The sequence below is a fragment of the Desmodus rotundus genome, chromosome 1 (assembly GCF_022682495.2).
Source record: "Desmodus rotundus isolate HL8 chromosome 1, HLdesRot8A.1, whole genome shotgun sequence".
In the NCBI taxonomy this organism is placed as follows: domain Eukaryota; kingdom Metazoa; phylum Chordata; class Mammalia; order Chiroptera; family Phyllostomidae; genus Desmodus; species Desmodus rotundus.
The window spans coordinates 208,981,639-209,001,719 of record NC_071387.1 but is presented as its reverse complement, the minus strand read 5'-3'; the positions used below and the strand labels follow the sequence as shown (position 1 = coordinate 209,001,719).

Below are 20,081 nucleotides of genomic sequence, written 5' to 3'. Positions count from 1 at the left end.
ATCCCCACGCCTTCTCTGTATTTAAGCCACGTGGCCATATACGTTTAATAAAAATTAGATTAGTTAAACCCAAACTCAGTGTGTGAAGTGGAAGAGGCAGGTGAGAAGTTCCACTTCCTTTAGTGGCCATAAAGGAGCCGTGTTTAGAAACAGACACCATGGGATGAAAAAAAAAAAAAAGACAAAAAAATCTATTTGACTTACTGCAGCTAACGAATGGGGTATTTGCTGTTCGCTTAAGAGAAGAAATGATTAAATACGGGGAAAAATCGACTTTAAGCAATATCCTGTGGCCAATTCCCATTCTATTTGTATAATACGGGAAAGGAGATTATAATGCGACGGGTCAGATGAGTTCCCGCAATTCTGAAACCTGCTCTGACGTTACCGAGGTGGCTACACCTATCTTATATTTAAGAATTCACGTGGATAACAATGGTGGGGTGATTGCTGGGGGGTAGAGGGTGGAAGGGGACTCAATGGTAATGGAAAAAATAGAGTAAAGATTAAAAAGTACAATAAAATAATTCAAATATGATTTTACAGAGAGCCATGGGGACATTTTCCAAGAGCAACGAAAATAGCAGCTCTCGCAGTACTCCCTGCTTAGAAAAGTGCACGGTCTGCCAACAATGCCCCTTTTATCAGGGGTCAGAAAGGGCTATAGAACATAAAACTCACCCTAAGTTTTAGCTTTGTTAATTTATTTGTTTTCAGAATATTCTGTTTTGTTAAACAATGAGTGCATTTTAATTTTTAGGAAATAGAAGGCGAAACTCAGGGCCGCATACCTGGGTCTGTTTTGGGCCAATGTCCATTCTCTCCAGAAGGTTGTTCAGGAACTCGGTCACGCTTGCCCAGGGGTAGATGCTGTTGGACCCGTCCAGCACGATGACTATGTCCAGCTGGGTGCTGCACTCTGCAGGAGAGGAAGCCGACTGCACACACTGGAGCTGGAGGCTGCCCTTTGAGAGCTGCAGGTAGCGCTTTCTGGGCCGGAAGAAGCTCACTTGAAACAGTAACTGATGCTTTACAGAGCGGACACATGTTCTCACACCCAGCAAAAGTAGTGTTAAAGTGATACTCATTGCATTCAGTAACAGTGGAGTTCTGGTCACATAAAACTCGTCTCTACCTCATTTAATTCACATTGTATGAGTTAGCTTTGGAAATGTTCTCAATTCAAATTTCATATAACAGTTCCCATTCTACCTGCATTTCAAATGAGGTTATTACCCACCAAGAGACTCACCCTTTAAACATAAACAAAGTGACAGCTTTAGCTACAATGTTTAAACAGGACTCTGTAAAGGTTATTTACACTAATACCAATTCCAGAAATAGTGGCAAGGTTTGGTTATATATTGGCAAAGCAAACATTTACCTAAACTGGTAACTGAGAAAATAGGGCAAGCTTTTTGGCATGCTCCGTGCATGCCCCTGCCTCGTTCATCGCTGGCGCTTTCCGCAGGAAAGGGCCTTGGACAAAACCCCTACCTTGCACGGGGGCAATGGAGTTCACGACTTGAAAAGCAGGGCTGACATCAGAGCAGATTCCCGTGGTGTAATGCAAATGGCCACATCTATAGGCGTAGAGGGGCCCACAGGCCTTGTAAAAAAATAAATAAATAAAAACCATAAGATTAAAAAGTATACAGTGGACACAATGAAGACTGGCAATGACGGCATTCCTGGTTCACTAGCTGTGGCGACTCTCTGCTTTCTTACCAGAAACCCTCCATTGGGGTTGGTGACCAGCGTGGACCCAAACGTCATGTTCTCCTTTACTTCTGTGACATTGGGAATGGAGGTATTAACTGAAAATAGAAGAACATCCTATGAAGGCGGAAAACAGAGTGACATCATCTTCTCACCAAAACGTTCTATTTGCTTTGCTCAGGCCACAGCCTGTTCTTCTTCTCGTTCAACTACACAGCCTTCAGCGGGGGACTAAGGGACAAGCCAAGGCTGAAACGCGGCCACGGTCCCAGGCACTTCGTCTGGGTCATCATCCCAGACAGTTTCGCCGAACTGTGAAGGAACACAGACCGCCGGGGCAACGGGAATGTGGGGCTGTCTCTCACACATCTTCACTGACTGCAACACATACAATTTTAAGCCTCCTGACAGTGTGGCTATGATGTGAACCTACACACCTTTCTTACATGCTGTATCGACATGTGATAAGCAGTAAGCCATGATGAAACACGGCTTCTGGCGAGAAGAAGGAAAATGGATAGAAGACCAGAAATGGAAACTCAAATATATACTTTTTGACTGTTGATTTGAACATCAAGGAGACACTGAGAGGGTTACAAAGAAAACTGGAGAAAGATTACAGCGTGGCCAGGCAGTCTGGATTAAAAAACAAAGACACGGGGAAGGTACTGCTTTTTGACACTCTGAATAGGAATGTCGGGTCCTAAAGCATGCCAACTGGCAAACTGGCAAGAAGTTTATTTATTCATATTTTTAAAAAATGATTGGACAGGAAAAGCAAAAGCTTCTAAAAGCTGCTTAGCAGAGTGTGGACGTACTCGGAAGTAGCCAAACTCAAGTTCAAGAAAGATTTGCCTCACTGTTCATGCCCAAAAGTTTTTCCTACTTTAAGCCTGTCTATATATAGATTGAACGGGAGGAGTGGAAGCAGATTCCTGCATGTCAGTCACACTGACGTCTGGGTCTCCAGGTTGGTCTGTGTCCCGGGGTCTGGTCTGACTTACTACCAGTGCGTCTGAAACTGTGCTGTAATCTGCAACCGTCTCAGACAATGCGGGTTAGAGTTCTTTGACTACAGCAGGAACTTCCCTACTGGTCTGGATGTGGCTACAGTATCCAGCTACTATAAAAACTCTGTTTCAGATTCCAGTAATGGTAAAGTAGCCCCTGTCAGAACAGCTGTTTAACAAATAAGCACCACAATCTCCAGGAAAAGGAGCCGCGATGTATAAAACAATCATCTGTAGGCAGCGGAAAGCAGCCAAAAGCAGGAACTGGAGGGGGGCCTGTGCTTGTGAGAAGGGATGAGCAGTGGGTGCGTTTCCTGTTTTGTGTTTGTTTTCCTGAAGGGGAGGCCCAAGTCCATGGCTAAACCTCAAAGGGAACTCTTTCAGTCTTGAAAGACCAGAGGACAGAAACTGGGGCAATGTGTGGGGGGGGGGTGTTCCTGGGAAAGCAGAGCCACGAGAGGAGATACTCTCTCTCTCTCTCTCTCTCACACACACACACACACATATCCTGTCCACCTCTCGCGATGACCCTAACTGCACGTGTACAGGGTACAGCCAGCCAGCCTCCTGCTGCAGTTTGGACACTGAGTTCAGCCAAGTAAAGTGACTGTGAAAACACGAAGTTAAGACTATTCAAAGGCTTATAACATCCAGGTCTCCACACCTGTAACTGAAGAGTACAATCCAGCATACAATGTCAGATTACTAGACACAAGGAGACACAGAAAAATGTGCCCCAAGTTCAAGAGAAAGATAATAAAGGAAAAGCGAGGTTGAGATGTCGCGGATGTTGGAGTTATCAGGAACAGATATTAAAGCCGCAGTTGTAACTCTGCTCGTGAATGTAAAGGAAAACATGTTCATAATAAACAAACAAACGAGACAGTTTGTAAGAAGGAGAACTAAGAACACAATGTTTGAAATAAACCTGCAGGTGATGAGTCATTCCCCTGGTATGTGATGTTCGGAACACTGTTTCTAGTTCCTGGAGAGTCCTGGTAGGAAGTTTCTAGTCCGCTCTAACTACAGGATGTTTCTACCCAATTCCTCTAGGTCAACAGAAATTTACCGTGTGCTCTTCTCTTGTAATACTTTGATTTATCATGGTTTGCCATGTATAATGCACACTTTATTGCCCACATTTTTGAGGGAAAAACAAGGACGTTCATTATACATGGGCATAAGGATTATATGCCGTTGGAATAATAATGGGTATTACTATTACCCATTAAACTGTGGGTGCGCATTATACAGGGCAAAATATAGGGCATCTATCACAATTTCCTTATGCCGCTTTCTTTAAAAAGACTAAGTTAACTTTTGTGGGGGAATGGGGTGGGCAGGTTGATTGGGAAAAGCTGTGTCTTGTCAGCCTGGTTTACAGAGGACACAGAACAAAGGGGGAGGTTAAAAGTGACAAAACTAGTTAAGATCTAAATCTATGGATATCCCACAAAGAATTTCCACACCAAAAGAAGGGCAGAGGGAATCAAAATGTCATTTTATGCAAAGGTGAATGATAAGAACTGAAGAATGGCTATAGGTTACTTGGACCGTTTCCTCGAGTTGGTTGAAACTGGTTTTCAATTCGAGCGCTGGGAATAATTTAGGCCCAGGCTGCAACATTTTGACTTTCCATACCTGGGAGATGCAACTTTATGCAAGGCGATGATTCTCCTCTGCCAACGGGACACTTGTAGACGTCCCCGGTCTTGTTCCTGGGCTGGCCGGCCAAGGGGGAGCCGATGAGCACCCTGCAGTGAAACAATGCGGTCAGCACCCCTGAGCAGCACGGGTGTTCCGTTCAGCTGTGCTGTGGCCACTCTGGGACGAGTGACATCAGGTCCCACCGTCACAATCAGTCGTCCCCTGTTATTACTGTGACGCTCCTACATGAGCGGAGTGTCTCCTCCAAACTGTAGATTGATGTGAATTAAAAAACCCCGTAAAATACAAAGGAGTGAGAGCTCAGAACACTTCATTTTATTTTATATTACTTTATTGTATTTTTTAATTTGGGGGCTGAAATTATAATTATTGGTTAAGCCTGAAGCTGAATTAATTTATAACACACACACAAAGTATCAATGAGTTTTTCTCATCAGGAACTGAAAATTTAATAAAGAAGTTAGGAGCTATAAACATTTGGTCTTCATAAGATTTAATATTAGTGTATGCTAGTTTGGAAGTACTTAGAAAACAAGGATGGTTATGAGACCCAGGTTAAAATCATTCATGTCTTTTTAGACGGAATGAAAAAAATCACTCTGACAATAATCAACGGAAAAATGTAACCATGATCTATAGCAGTGTTAGCGAGCCATTCTGCGAGGTTTCCTGTGATATCAGAAATAAGATGATGAACGTGGCTGATTGTTGAGGTATTTGGGTGGCCTCACAGCCGCTGATTCGTGACTGGTGAAATAGGTACATCCGTGGATGCAGTCTGCTCGCAGCCGAAGGACCCCTGTTACGTGTCATAGGCTACCCCGGGGATGGGATGGTCTTAGCCTACATATTCACCACTGTCTTGGAGGAAGACGCAGTAAGCATGAAGGCACACAGCCAGTAAATCCATAATGCCCACTGGGGCATGCGGAAGTGTCTCCACATTCTGGTGGAAGAATCCTAAGCAAACTAGTTAAAGTTTATGCAAAAACCTAAGTAAATAACTTCCCTTAACTGCATACTACTATGGACATCACAGGATGTGGAAACCTGACTTCCCGGGAGTTCGTGTGAACACATGAGAGGGGATTTTGTTGACAGAAGTACCCATGAGGCAACAGGCTAGTGTGGTGCCAAAATGCTAATGTGCCCGTAGGCTCATGGCTGGAGAGAGATGCCGTGGGCCAGGAGAGTGAGGGCCTCTCTGCGCTCTGCCTGGCCAGGCCGTGTCTGGAATCTCCAAATTAAGGGGGACAGAGGTGCAATGGAATGTATTTAGAAGACTGTGACTCAGACGGTCAAACCTCTGGCAACTTTGTCAGACGAGAGCTGCTTGGGGGAATGGTGGGGATGTTTGGCCCAGAGAAAAAATGTCTTAAGGAGAGTTGAGAAATTATATTGATGTGTGGGTGGGTAAGGCATGCATTTTTAAATATTTAAACATTTCAAAGTCTGTCACATTGAAAAGGGATGGGATTTACTTTGTGCAGGTCCTTTGAGTGAAGCTAGTGCTAATGGAAATAAGTTTTATAACAATTGTAAGTACTGAATTGTTGAACAGACTAATATAAGGCCTTTAAAAAGCCATTTCTGATATGAATAAATTGCCATAAAAATATTCAAGCCCTTTAATACATAATTCTTACTTCTGGGAAAATGACCTAAATTAAGGGGAAAAGCTTAATGCATAAAGACAATGCTCAAATGTTATACGCAGTAATGAAAGATGAAAAGAAGTATCATCAACAGCGAGAACTAATTAATTATCGCAGGGTCATTCTTTAGGGTATTGTGTGGTCACAAGAAATGATGGGTAAATGATGGGTAGGATGCAAAATTATTTTTGACCTGATGTGAAGTAAAACCTACCTCACTTAATGATAACCTATGACTGAATTTAAAGCGAAACATTCCAAATTGTATTTGGCGCGCTCATTATAATAGCCATGACCGTGGCAGCTGGCATGATGTGCCAGACCCTGCTCTGATTTAATCCCCTCCAGGCCACGTAAGCTCTGAGGCCAGACTTCATGAGTTCGGACCTCGGCTTCGCCATTTACTGAGCTGTGTGGTTTAGGACAAGTCAGTACCCCCTGGTGCCTCAGTTTCTGCATCTGTGAAATGGGAATAATAAGAGTAGCTCCCTCACAGGGCCACCACGAAAATAAAATGTTAATGCAGGTAAAGTGCCTAAAAAAAAGTATTTGGCTCATCAAATGTGCTATTTATGTCTTAGTTCTCCTTCTTCTTATTTTATCTTTTCTCCTTCCCCCAGAGGATGGAACAGCTACATCAATGTAAACCATAGATTAAAATGGAATACACTAAAAACATAAATGATATTAAGAAGGTTATGGTTAGGTTTTTTTGCCCCCAATATTTTCAAAGCTTTTCATAATGTGATTGATGACATTACTGTTACAGTTAAAACATTTCAGAGAAAAGACGTGAGCCTCCTGCTACGGAAAGTCTTACAGCTGAGGCTCGATAGACTGATTACTGTTATTGAGAACATTCTACAGGCTCGGCATGTTTGCCAGACCCTGGGGATATAAAATGGATAAAACACAATTTTTAGGTTGTTTCAACTTAGAGGGGAAGAAGATCTACAGTGTAAGTGTGCTGTTACTGTTACTGTTACAATACTGCATGAGTCTGAGCTTCAACCAAGTCTCAGAAGCAAGAAAGAACACTGCTCTCTTGGTCAGTTCAAGCAGCTCCCTGTCCTTGGAGTGGACGTTGCGTCTGGAAAGGTAAACAGGTTCTGAGCATGAATACCCCTGTATCTCCTTTAAGAACTTGAGGTTACTTGACAGAGGCGGAGGTTGGTAACCATTGAAGCTTTCAAAGAGGGATACGACATGAGCAATTCCTATCTATAAAACTTATCTGCGTACAATGCTGTGGATAAATTAGGGAAAGGGGCAAAGTAGATTCGGCGAGTGAAGGTCAGAGTTCCTAAAATTAGCCTGATGAGAAAGGAGGGCTAATTAAGGAGAGGAAATGGTAACCAATTTTAGAAATACTTAGGATGTAAGCCATCATCGTTTGGGGGCCTCCCAAAGTGGACCCCAGACAAGGACTTTGGTACAGGTAGCTTTGCAGGAGGTGATTCCAAGAACGCACAAGTGTGGAGATGGGGATGGGGACGGAGAGAAGGGAAAAGGCCAAGGAAGAGTGCAGGTGGCAGATTACTGCTGCAGGGGTCAGGCTCCACCTTGCTGCGGAGTACCTGAGAGACCACCCCGAACAGGGTCAGCATGTCTGAAGCCTCTAGAATCAATGCTGCCCCCTCAAGAGAGCAGAGTAAGAAAAGAGCTGGAGGCTGACGTCTGGGGGAAATGACAATGGTTTAATGAGTGAAGAAAGGGAACTGGGAGGAGTGACTGAGGGGAAGAGGCACAATCGGACATGGTGGTGTCTCAGAGGCCAAAGAAGGAAAGAGTATTGAGGACCGGAGCCAGGAGTGCAGGGCCAGCTTCACCACCGGTGACCTGGCTGACTGTGAGGGGGATGGGCTGTGTCGATTTGGTGCGAGCTTCTTTTCATTAGGCAGACCGTGGAGTTGAGTTTAAATCAACATGGTGGTGACATGGATATGGTTAAAGGATGGTGAGAGGGTGCCAGGAGCAAGAGAAAGGCTGATGTCTGGGAGAGGGAGGGGGGCCCCTGAGCAGGCAGAAGGGGCGGATCCAGAGAGACCAGTCTGCCTTAGAAATGAGGAGAGACCACAGTTTCCCGAGGCCGGGCTCTGGCTGGCCCGGTGTCCAGAGGTCTTCCGTGTTGTAGGGGGTTTGGAGTGTGTGCGCCTTTGTGATGTCACGTCGTCTTCCATCTGTCATTGAGGCAGAATCTACCTTCCCTCCTGTCGACACTGCAGTTTGCTAGATATGTAGGATGCAGCAGGAATAGTGCCGGGACTTCTGAGGCTGGGCCTTACAGGTGTCGCGAATTATACATCCCCATTTTTGGGTCTGTGAGCAGGATGCTGTGAAGAGCCCAGTGTAGCCTATGGAGGCTCAGGGGCCCCACGGAGCAGAAGGCATGGGGCGCTGCCCACAGGAGCCACCAGACATGGGGGTCAAGCCGCCTCGGCCTCTCCACCCCAATCGAGGCACCAGAGGTGTGCAGCTGTGTGCACAAGCATTCACACAGTTTCCTAGGCATGAATCTTGAAAGATAATCAATATTGTGGTTTTAAGCCACTAAGTTTTGGGGTAATCTGCTAGCAGCAACAGCTAACTGAAATAGAAAGGGAGAATAAAGCTTCAATCTCGTGGTTTCCTTCCTCCGCGACCCCTCCCTTGAGATGGACACGCTGACTGTGGTCATCTGGTGACAAGTAGCGGGAGAGGCGGTCAGTGGCAGGCTTGTGGGGGTGATGAAGATTTACACTGACAAGGCCCACATGGCTGGTCAGGCAGCCCCTGTGCCAAGGTGAAGCTGAGGCAGGTCACAGCTGGCCAGGGATGTTTTGGAAGGTGTCCCTACAGCGGATGGGAGATAGGCCTCCGAAGACCCCTTGAAGTCTAAGTTTCCATCATTTAAATAGAATGAATTACAGTGTGTGCAGAAGACCTGACTAGTGGGAAAACATGTACTATTAACTGGGGGGTCGTTTCAGGTAATCAGTGAGAAGTGCATCCCCAACAGTACATTAATGGTAAAGTGACCGTGGGTTGTGAGGCAGGAGGAAGGGAGACTGTGGACAGTTCATGTGGAAGTGTGGGACTTGGTGAGAGAGGGCTGAGCTGGGAGCGTGGCTAGAGCAGGGGTCAATCTCCCCATAAACTGGGCAGGTTGAGACTGGCCAGTAGCGGGCTTTGAAGGATGGGAATTGTTTGGACTTTATAACTGGCTCCCAGGGCAACAGAGAGCCCTAGCGCACGGTGATTGCTGGAAATAGCCTGACGTGGCAACGGGGACCTCGGCCTGTTGTGTGCCCTAGGTAAGTAGCGGCGGAGGGCAGCAGGTCGGTGCAGACAGGGCGCTTGGGGGCTGGGACCGACAGTGAAGAAGGGGTTAACAGGGCACAGCACATGAAACCATTTGGTGCATTTTCCTAGGGGCTGTCCTGACACCAAGCCCGCAGCTCTGGAAAGCACATGTATCCCACCACGTCATCCTCAGTGAGCCTCTCTTTTCCCAAGCTGTGTGAATAAACTTGATCCCAAGGAACTATCAGCATAGCGCTCACGGAATTTCAAGAATCTCCAGCATTCCCAGTCCCTGTTATCTTGCTCTTTCTTCTCAGAGCTCACCACATTCCAACGTGTGATATAACCTACCTGTTCACTGAGTTCATTATTTATCTTTGTCCCTTCTTCCCCAATAGAACAGAAGCTCCGTAATAGCGGGAATATTCATGTTTTATTCACTCATACTCCTATACCCGTGGTGCCTATAACAGCACCAGGTACAAAGCAGGCAGGCATTCAGTCAACATTCGCTAAAGGGGGTAAAGACTGTCAAATAGTCTAAGAATCTAAACAAGACAGAGCTGGGAATTTTAGACTCGTGTGACCAGCTAAGAGTTTCTGATCGGCATGTCTTCGTTTCCATTTTAGAGGCGATGCATTTTGTGTAAGGAGGATGCCATGGAAGCCTCTGCATAACACAGGACGCATTGCCACAGGTCAGGGTTCCAGAGAGGCCTTGGCGTTCGAGGACACCACTGGCTGAAAGTCGGGAGGCTGGGCTTCCACCTCCTGGCCCTGCGGCACACTCGCTGTGTTAAACCTTTGGCCATCCACCCCTAGTTTCCTGTTTAGAAAGTGAAGATGGCAAGAGCGACGGCTGCACAAACACTCGGGCCATTGGAAGGCCCAAGGCGCACTGCTTCGTGAACTACGGATAGTGTTGCTTTGAAATGTAACGCAAGCTTGCTTTACCTCATCACATGTTATTTCTACTAGAGTTTTGCTTTTCGTCTGAAATTATTGTAATGATTTGTCAGCAGATTAAGAAGATTAAAGAACGTTCTGGATCTCATTACTGATCTCCAGAGCAACACCCGATGAACTCTAAGCTCACTGAAGCGAGCAAAACGCCGTCACAAAAGTTCCCACTATAATAGTGTCGTGAACTGAGAAGTGTTTGCGTTTCGTAACAGTCCCGATGGCTGTTGTTATGTTTATTGGAAGAGTAGCTGATCTCTGACGACTGTCTCATGGGTTTTTTTCGCTGTAAAAGATAGCTTCCTGGAGATTGCTGTCTCGTGTTTACGTTCTCTCAGGAACCCTCCTCTCACCCAACCCTTTGCTGATGTCTGAGCCAAGTCGCTGTTGAAGAACCCAGCGCCCCCTGCCAGCCTGGTGTGAAAAATTAAATGGCCCCTGCGTTTGGTCCTCGTAGAGGGCGCAGCTCTCCAGTGGCCTCAGCAGCCGCTGCGCTCTCGGCCATGACAGGCCCGAGTGTGGGAAGGAGGGGAGCTGGAGCAATGATGAGTTTGGCAAAACTTCAAAAGATACTGTAGGCAATGTAAAGTAAATATTATACTAAAATAGGTAAGAGAAAATTGGATAGAACCTTTGAAAGGGCTTTTAACCGCCAGCTGGAGTAGGCTTTATGTAAACCACATGTACATGGGAAACAGGCCATCAATCAGCAGAGCCCCCTCATAACCCTGACCTGGCGTTCAGCGGGGTCCTCGAGGGAAAAGTCACGAAGCCCGCAGACTTTGGGCACTGGCTTGAGGATGGGCTTGGGAGGTGTCGGCATCCTGGAAATCTACTGTGGGAACCCAGGCCCACCGAAGTCATGGACGCCCCCGAGAATGGTTTTGGGAGGACCAGTGGAAAGGGTGAGTCCACTCACGCTGGTGGAAGGGAGCAGAGGGCACGGGTGTGGGACGCCCACACGTCATGGGTGCTCTCCCACGTGGCCCAGACCTAGCTGCACTGTCGACGGCCGCCGAGTCGGGAAACGTGTGCGGTGCTCAGCACATTTCAGTTCTCCTCTTCAAAGCGACATCATTGTGCCAACTAGGCTCTTTGTGACTCTTCTCCGCACCACACTGCAGTTCAGTTCTGTGGTTGCTTCGGCTTGTGCGCACCATGACGAGCTCCAGCTGATCGGAGTCAGCGATACAGTGCGTTCTGTGCTGAGAAAACGCGGTTTCCGAGGCGAAGACATACAGTAAGTTACACTTCACCGTAAACTTCAGAAAGGGAAAGGGGCATCAGGCTGCCTCTTTTGTTAATTGTTAGTTGTTTCAAAATAGCTAAAGCGAGGTTTTTCCAACGTACCAATTGCACTTGCAATGGACCAACCCTGTCGAGTTTAGCCAGGATGCATGATGGGTCAGGGTGGGTTTTCACTAATCCGAGGACGATGTGCTTCCGAAACATAAGCTGTGCATGTGATTGACGAAGGTGCCTACCTCCGGAGAAGAGTAGCAGAATCTGTGTTCTCCCAAATATGTTGACTACTCCATAGTCCATTTATTAAAGTAGATTCGCATCCTCTCTGACTTTATAAACATTCACAGAACATCCCAATGTGTTCCTAAAATTCATTTTGCACGACCAGCGCCTGGATCTTTGGGACAATATGCCGCTACCATCCTACCCCTTCAAGGTTTGGACATTTAGGTTTTTATGGTCTGCTCACTTTTCAGTTCACATCGCTTTTGTTGGCCTGATTTTTCACACCCTTTTCCATAAAATCACTGTAAACATGGATTGTTAAATGGAATTAAAGCATCTGACAGCCACATGCCTTCAAAAGCTCACAAAGTCACACACACATGTTAGTAAGGAAAATGTGACACTGCAAACACAGTTATTATCAACACTTAGTGAGAAAGTAATATAGTTCTACTAAAGGAAATGCATACAGTGGATGTGGAGAGACTTGGGTTCTACTTTTAGCTCTGGCCCTAAGTAGTTACACTTACCTAGGGGAGTAACTTTAAAAAAAAACATTGTATTAAAATAAGAATGACATATACTAAGCTGTACATATTTAATGTACACAACTTGGTGAGTTTAGAGACAAGTATACATCTGCAAAACCATTACCATAATCTATGCCATAAACATATCCATCCCCCCCAAAGGCTTCCTCCTGCCCTACTTAGCTGCTATTATTATTATTATTATTATTATTATTATTATTATTATTATTTTGTGATAAGAACGCAACTTCAGAGAACAGGTCTGTGGTTACCAGAGGGGAAGGAGGCTTGGTGGAGGTGGGGGGGAAGGGGTGAAGGGTGTCACGTGCCCGTGGTGGGCAGTACCTAGACTTTTAGAGCTGATCACTTTGTAGTGTATGCAGATGTTGAATTACAATGTATACCTGAAAGTCATAGAATTTTAAAAAGTCATAGAAATCATACCTAAATTGAACTTGTCCAACATTACAGTGTTTAAAAGTATGTACATGAAATTCAGTAAGGTTCATTATAAGTAGAAGACCAAACTGAGCAGCTCAGTAAAGTACCAAAATAGAAGCCCAATATTACATTGCCGCGGCAACACTGACCCTTTCAAAGGCAGCACCTCATCTGCCTCCCAGCCCTCTCTGCTGAATGGCAGGTGCTTGAAAGCAAGAACGGTTCAAGAACCCTGCTGTGATAACGTAGTTAGGGAACGCCATGACGACTCTTTGGGATAAGGACCTTCCTTGAGGTCAACCCCGGCTTCACACATGGCACGAACCACTTCCTTCAATATTGCCAGGAAAGTTTTCTTTTTTTCCTTTGTCAGTTTCCATCACCAAATGATCGAACTGCAATTCCCACTGTAAGTGATTCATTCTGTTGAACTCTCATTCACAAAGCAAACTGTAGCCAAATAACATTTTTCATTACTGCGTAAGAAAACTAAACAACAACAACAACAAAACACGCTGGTTTACCATTTTCCTTCTTCATTTTCATACTGCTGAACAGTGTACCCGAACATGTCCTCCACGGGGCCGCTGAAGGTCATGGAGTTCTTCACGTCAACGTTGAAGGACACGCAGAAGCCAAGGACCACTGTAAGAGAGAAGACAAAGTCCAGTGACACGGGGCCCGCTAAGAGTCCACCATGTTTAAAATTATGGGAGGCATTCTTGGGGTTACCAGAAAGCATTGGTGTGCAAAGGCTGAGGACTACAACCAGGGTCTATGATAGTAACCGTATGTGGACCGGAAATCAGTGTACGGGCTTTGAAGGGGGTGAGTACTGACATTCGAACACACCCTATAGAAAGGTAGTATCTGTATCATTCCCAGAGCTTCAGGTTTGCCTGTGGGGAGGTGCAGGAATGCAGGCTCCAGCGAGTCTTCCAGCAGAGAGAGCCCCACAACCTGCATGGCCACCAGGGAAAGGCGCACAGCTTCCTCCTCCAGTTTGATGACAAAGGATCACCATTTAAACCGTGGCGGGTGCGGAGGGGGAGGCAGCTTTCTCCTTGTTGCTTCCCGAGGGAAGGCGAGGGACTGTCTCCACCCAGAGAGGCTTCCTGTGCAGGCCTGAGATGTGCTGTTTCCCTGATCAAGCCACAGGTGGAAGGGTGGAAGCTCCCTTTAATAACGCACTGAACCCCCTGCAGTGCTGGTGGTGGGGCCTCCTCCCCAGTCACTGCTGAGATGAAATCAGAGGCTGCAGCTACAGCTTACTCAGCGCCGGGCACATGCTAGAGTCAACGAGGGTCGAATCTCTTCAGTTCCCTTGCAGTTCAGGTAATGGAAACCCTTCATGGGTGAGTCTCTCCTGAAAGGGTTCTGGATGGTGCAACCCCATGTCTGGCGCTGGTTTGCAAAGTGTTCGTGTGAAATTCCAAAGCATTCCCCCCGCAGGTATAGCTCAGAACTCTTCTCTAAGAGCAGTCTCTTACAAAATCACAGAGCAGCAGAGGGGGCATTCACGGGTGGTTAAATCCACTCTCCTTTGTTAAAACCAGGGTATACATGTACCCTGAAAAATTCTTTCCTTACCCGCTGTACACTCTTCCATAAATAAAGTCTAAATCCAGGTTCTAAGTCATTCTGTGTTCTACTTCATAATCTTCAAATTTTGGTACCAGTATGAAGTGTTTCTTTGGTGCATAGAATCAGACATAACTTAAGAGAAAATTTTGTTCTTAAAAAACAAAAATATTTTCATGAAAAAACAGATACTTATATATACCCATTTATAAAGTTTTCTTTGATCTCCTCACCTGAAAATAGTCTTTTCATTACTAAACCCTCCTCTTTTATCTAAAAAATTCTCTCATAGAGATAATTATCAAACAGTATTTACATTGTATTGTAGTTAGCTGTATGAGACTTTTTTCCTAGATTAGAAAATTCTTTTATGATTTATTTTTTAAATTCATTTTTCAATGACAGTTGACATACATTATTTTATTAGCTTCAGGTGTCCAACACAGCGATTAGGCATTTATATAATTTATAAAGTCATCACCCCAATAAATCTAGTACCCCTCTGATGCCATACGTGGTTATTACAATATTATTTTGTCTGAATTCCCTATGTTACAATTAACATCCTGTGACCATTTTTATAACTGACAATTTGTACTTTTTAACCTCATAAACTTCTTCACGCAGCCCCCAGTCCCCTCCCATCTGGTGACCATCAATTTGTTCTCTGTATCTCTGCCTGGAAAATTCTTTAAAGCAAGGGTTTGCTTACTCATCTTTCTTATTGCCTCTCAAAATAGCAGAGCTCCTTGTACCCAGATGAACAACAACATACTTCCAGGAGGAAAGATAACACACCACAGGAGGAAGGGCGCCAGGTGTAGTTAGAGGCGAACTGCTAACAATTTCCTCATAATGAAGGAAGATTTTACGGAGATGGAAACTTTCAAGTCAGATCTTTAAGTGGAGGGAGAGGTGTGGCTTGGCAGTGAGAAGACCATATGTCCCAAGGACCCGGGAGGGTCTCTGCAATAATGAGACATAGAACGGGACAAATATGGTAGCGAGATCTTAGAGAGATCCGCCTGGCTGGCGCGGAAGATGCGGAGCAGAGAGGATGGGCAGCGCAGGCCCATTTATGTACATTTCCTGTTCAATTCCCGAGGGTGGTGGTGAACAGCTGGTTACCATCTTCTGCATAATTGCCTTTCATGTAGTTGAAGGCAGTTTTAAACACTGTTCACTCCCCACTCCAAACTAAATAGCACATGCCCATGCCCTTTCCTCACAGCTTCACTTCTATTTTTGAATCCGTTCAGCAGATTGTTTTTGATAAGAGAAACACACGAAATAGTACTTCTACAGCAGGGTTTCTCCGCTTCGGTGCTCCTGTCATTTTGGGTCAGAAAATTGTTTGCTAGGAGGGGCTGTCCGAGGCCTTGTAGGCACTTAGCAGCATCCCTGGCCCCGCCCATGGATGCCTCCGAGTTGTGAAGCTCAGAAGCGTCTCCAGACAGTACCAAATTCCCCTGAACCCCAAATCACCTGAGTGGAGGACCACCGTCCTCCATACCAGAACCAGAAGCCCACCACCACAGGTTCTGTTGGAAAATGACTGGAAAGCAAGTAGGCAGCATCCACATCACCCCGGAGCTCCCAGGGGTCCAGAATCTCAGGCTCACCCAGAGCTCCTGAAACAGTGTCTACAACCAGCCACACCCCCAGGAAGTCCGATTCCTGTTCTGGGCTGAGAGGCGTAGATCTGTAACACAATACCGATGCAGGTAACAGAGTGTCCCTAAATGAAAAGCACTCAGCATCCTGTAGACCAAAGAGGAAAGGGGTTATCTTTAACCGAGGTCAACATCAGCCCTCTTGGAGGATTTTTCCAGCACTTTGTTATCTCTAGCACACGCTCTCCCAAAGGCGCGTTTATGGTGCCTGTCGATATAAGACCAGGAGCCTTTGGTTTCCTTTCTGGGCCCCTTTGTTTATTCCTCCTGTTGTGTGGAATGTCCGGGGGTGTGTGCTGCACTTTTTTCATTTCCTGCCCTCAGATCGCTCCAGGCGATTTGCCCAAAGCGATTGTAAATCAGCCTCTTTCATGTTTGCAAGGCACCCAGGAGCCTCAGACAGAAGAAATAGTTTACATTTTGTTCTTTTGATTCAAACGAGGGCATAAACAGTCAAAGCAGCTTCTTGTAGCTTTGGTTCAATGTTCATTTTGTCATACTGTGCTGTCTCGGAACTTGACATCCAGAAGTAAAGCAAAATCCGACTCACTCAAAGTCAAACAAAAACAAAGCAAGACAACAGCGAGGCGGCTTTGGGCCCAGGTGAGGTGAACATGATGGGAAATAACACATAGGCAATAGTCGTAGGTCAAAAATAAATTCTTGTTTCACATGTACTAGCAAACAAAGATGTTTTTTCTTCATAACAACAGTGTCGTGTACCTACTCCGTTCCTCTCCGCTTGCTCCTCCTCACATAATTTTCCAACAACCTACCATTAAATCCCATTATTATCTCCACTGAGCAGGCAAGGAGGAGGCTCAGGAGGGTGGAGAAATCTGCCCACGTGCCCCCAGGATTCCTGAGTCATTCATGTGGATTCAGTTTCTATAACTTGGCCCTAAACCGGGAAGGGCTTGTTGAAGGTGAAATGAGGAAGGATTAATTAATTAATTAATTTTCAGAGAGAGGGGAAGGGAGGGAGAAAGAGAGGGAGAGAAACATCGATGTGAGAGAGAAACATTGATCGCTGCTTCTCACACACACTCCCACCCCCACTGGGGACTGGGCACGCAAGCCAGGCATGTGCCCTGACTGGAACTGAATTGGTGACCGCTAGCTTTGTGGGACGACACCCACCCCCTGAGCCACACCAGTCACAGATGATGTGGCAAAGGATGTAGAAGAGAGGATACTAGTAGCCCTTGTAACTGTCTCCTGAGAGGCAGATTTAGGAAGGAGCCTCTGCTGTGGTGGCCCTGGCTGGAGGGTGCTGGAGGGTGCTGGAGGGGCGGGGGGCCGGAGCAAAGAGAGGAACCCTGGCTTCAGAGCTCTAGATGAGGCTGCTTGGGGGACTTCAGCCCAAACACCTGTTTGGGGAGAAAGAAATAAAAAACCTTGCTCTTCTTCAAATATGGTTATATGTGTATGTTATCTGTCTTATGGCTAAAAAATGAGGAGGAAGATGAGGTGGTGGGTATCCCTTGGGAGAGATCATGTGGTACAAATTCTTTACTCCAGGGCAGAATCTGATGTGAAAGACATCTAAATGAGAGAGAGAGAGAGAGAGAGAGAGAGAGAGAGAAACAACCTAGAGTTGTGCAGTGTTTTCTGCTTACAAACATTTTCACGTGAATAATGGTGCTGAGCTCGTCAGTGAGCTGTGGAGATCAGGCAGGCCAGCAGTCATTCCCCTCGGGGTGAGCAAACTGGACCCCAGAGAGTTCCATGATTTGTCCAGGACCAGGCTGTGTCAGTGGCAGACACAGGACTTCAACATTGGCCTTCTGAGGCCAAATCACAGACTTTGTGACTACAGAGCTATTGAGCCTGTCAGATTGATAAAAATAAGATGACTCAGGTCCACAGAACCCTCAAATGGCCAGTGAGAGCTTCAATCATCTTGTGGCTTTGGAGTATTTGAGGCTGGGACAAGCAGGAAGAGCTGAACGAGGGGCCAAGCCTGGGCACCTCCAGGTGCATCGCTGGGACAAGGAAGGCTTGCCTCCTCCACCTCCTCCGAGCCCCAGGCACAGCCACGGCAGCCCATTGGCTCCTCAGTGATGAAAGTCTGTCTTTCTGGGGTGGTCCAGAAATTCTGATTTAGGAATATCCTGACTGGACTACTGAATAGCCAATGGAATTTTGAATATTTTAAATTCCAAGCCCAAGGCTAGCGGGTATCACATAAATGGTGATGAGGGATAAGTATTAAAATGCTCTTGCTTTCTTTCAACAACTTGCTACACATTCATCCAATCTAAAAATAATCAGATAAATTAACATTATATTTAGCATTTTTAACATAGTGAAAAGATGATATAATATTAAGATCAGGAAGAATGATAATTGTGCTATGATGGTTAATGGTTTTTAGAGCAAATTCCTTGGTAGTATAGAAAGATGGCAATCTTTAGAGATATATGAATGTGGGCTTAAAACTCCCCCTCTCATTTATTTGCTCAATTATTCAGATGTATTCAACTACATCACAAATATTAATGAAGTCTTTACATTGGGTGGAACATATGCTAGACCCTAGAGATAAAAAGTTATATAAATATAAATACAAATAGGCAGTACTCCTGTGTTCAGAGCTCTTCCAGACCAGCTGGGAAAAAAATACAGCAAATGACTTGTTCTGCATGAGCTTGAGGTTATGCTATTTAAAATGAGCTTGGCAATGCCTGCCAGGTATTGGTTGCTGTGAGAAACACAAATTATGCAGTGGTACGAGAGAATGCTCAGTAATGAGTTAACAGCTTTCATAAGTAAAATCCAGAGTCACTGTGCCACCTGGCAGTTGAATTTTATTTCGGAAGAGGATTTCCCTCCATTCTGGTAACCCATTATAGCTTCAAAAGTGGTTCAGGTGTGTGACATCAGTGGGGAGGACAGGGGCTCACTGACCCCAGTCCACAGCAGACTTCCTGCTTCTATACCCAGCTGCAATGACACGTCTGAAGAAAGTCGGAGAGGAGGGGTCAGGCCCTCCCAGGGGAGGACTGGCGGAGGAGCCGGGCAGAAGGCGGCTGGCCTTGCAGACAGGTTCCCTGGAGTCTCATCTCCCGCCCTGAGAGGCGGGGCCTATTTATGACGCCACAGGGGTTCTCAGCGACTAGCAAGTGGAGGCTTCTCTCCCTCCAGTGACAATGGACTCACCTCTAACCTACTTCCAAGGTCTAAGTCTATTCCAAGGACAGGATGAGCCAGACTGGGGTGACTCTTCCACTCTATGCAGGTCATACTAATGAGTTGCTGTCTTAAGCCACCTGAGACTCACAGAGCACACCCGGGCTGTGCAACCTCCATGGTGCGGAGCTGCAGAGGCCCAGCCTCCCCGAACCTGGGCACTGGTGCATCCCGGGCCCCTGATGGGAAGAGTTCATCCACTTCTTGAATGGGTAGTAACTCCAAAGTCACACATCCTTGCTCTAACGATGTTTGTAACAAATTAGGTGTTTTGCATAACTCCAAATGTACTTTTTGTTTTCTCCTAAAATGTAGATAAAATATATTTAACTTTGAGGCAGTCCAGGGTGTTGGAAGAAAAATATTTTAATGATAAAAGTTGGTGAAAGTTAGAAGCCCTTTCCTCACCTCATAATAAACAATGAACCATCTTTATAATATCAGGGCTGTGAATCTGAAATCTTAATTAGTTTAATGATTCTTAATAGGCTAAGTGAGTCAGATCTCAATTTTGGTGTACATGGATGCCTTGAAAGATAAAATCTGGTCAAAATTCTAACCGAACCTGTCCAAAAACATTACAGCATTACCCCATTCTTGTTGATTATTTTTACAGAGCTGCAGTCTTGAGGAGGAGGGGCCAAAGCACGGCGCTGGTGAAGCCCCAGGACACAAAGATAGACTGAAAAGAAGACAGGCTGAGAGCCCTGTGCAAAGAGTAGAGCGGCCACACACATGGCATCATAACCTCCAATACTTGTATTTTCTGCAAAAAGCACCATATTCAACTCAGAGTCTCCTTCAAACAAGTGGAACTTTCCTGTGGAGTTATGTAAGAAAAAAAAAATTCTGGCTCGGTCAATCTCACCATTCAAAGTTCTTTCATTAGAAATGACGTAA

General features: G+C 45.7%; 1 protein-coding gene across 1 annotated transcript in view; it reads right to left on the bottom strand.

The window, feature by feature from the left end:
• ITGA1 (integrin subunit alpha 1) overlaps positions 1-20,081 on the bottom strand; it is a 141,999-nt gene that overhangs the window by 73,904 nt on the left and 48,014 nt on the right. Inside the window, exons 2-6 of the mRNA XM_045204810.3 lie at positions 13,260-13,380; positions 4,371-4,483; positions 1,729-1,817; positions 1,498-1,609; positions 792-919 (exon numbers count right to left, since the gene is read on the bottom strand). Of these exons, the coding sequence (XP_045060745.2) occupies positions 792-919; positions 1,498-1,609; positions 1,729-1,817; positions 4,371-4,483; positions 13,260-13,380 (563 nt within the window). The remainder of the gene's footprint in view (positions 1-791; positions 920-1,497; positions 1,610-1,728; positions 1,818-4,370; positions 4,484-13,259; positions 13,381-20,081) is intronic.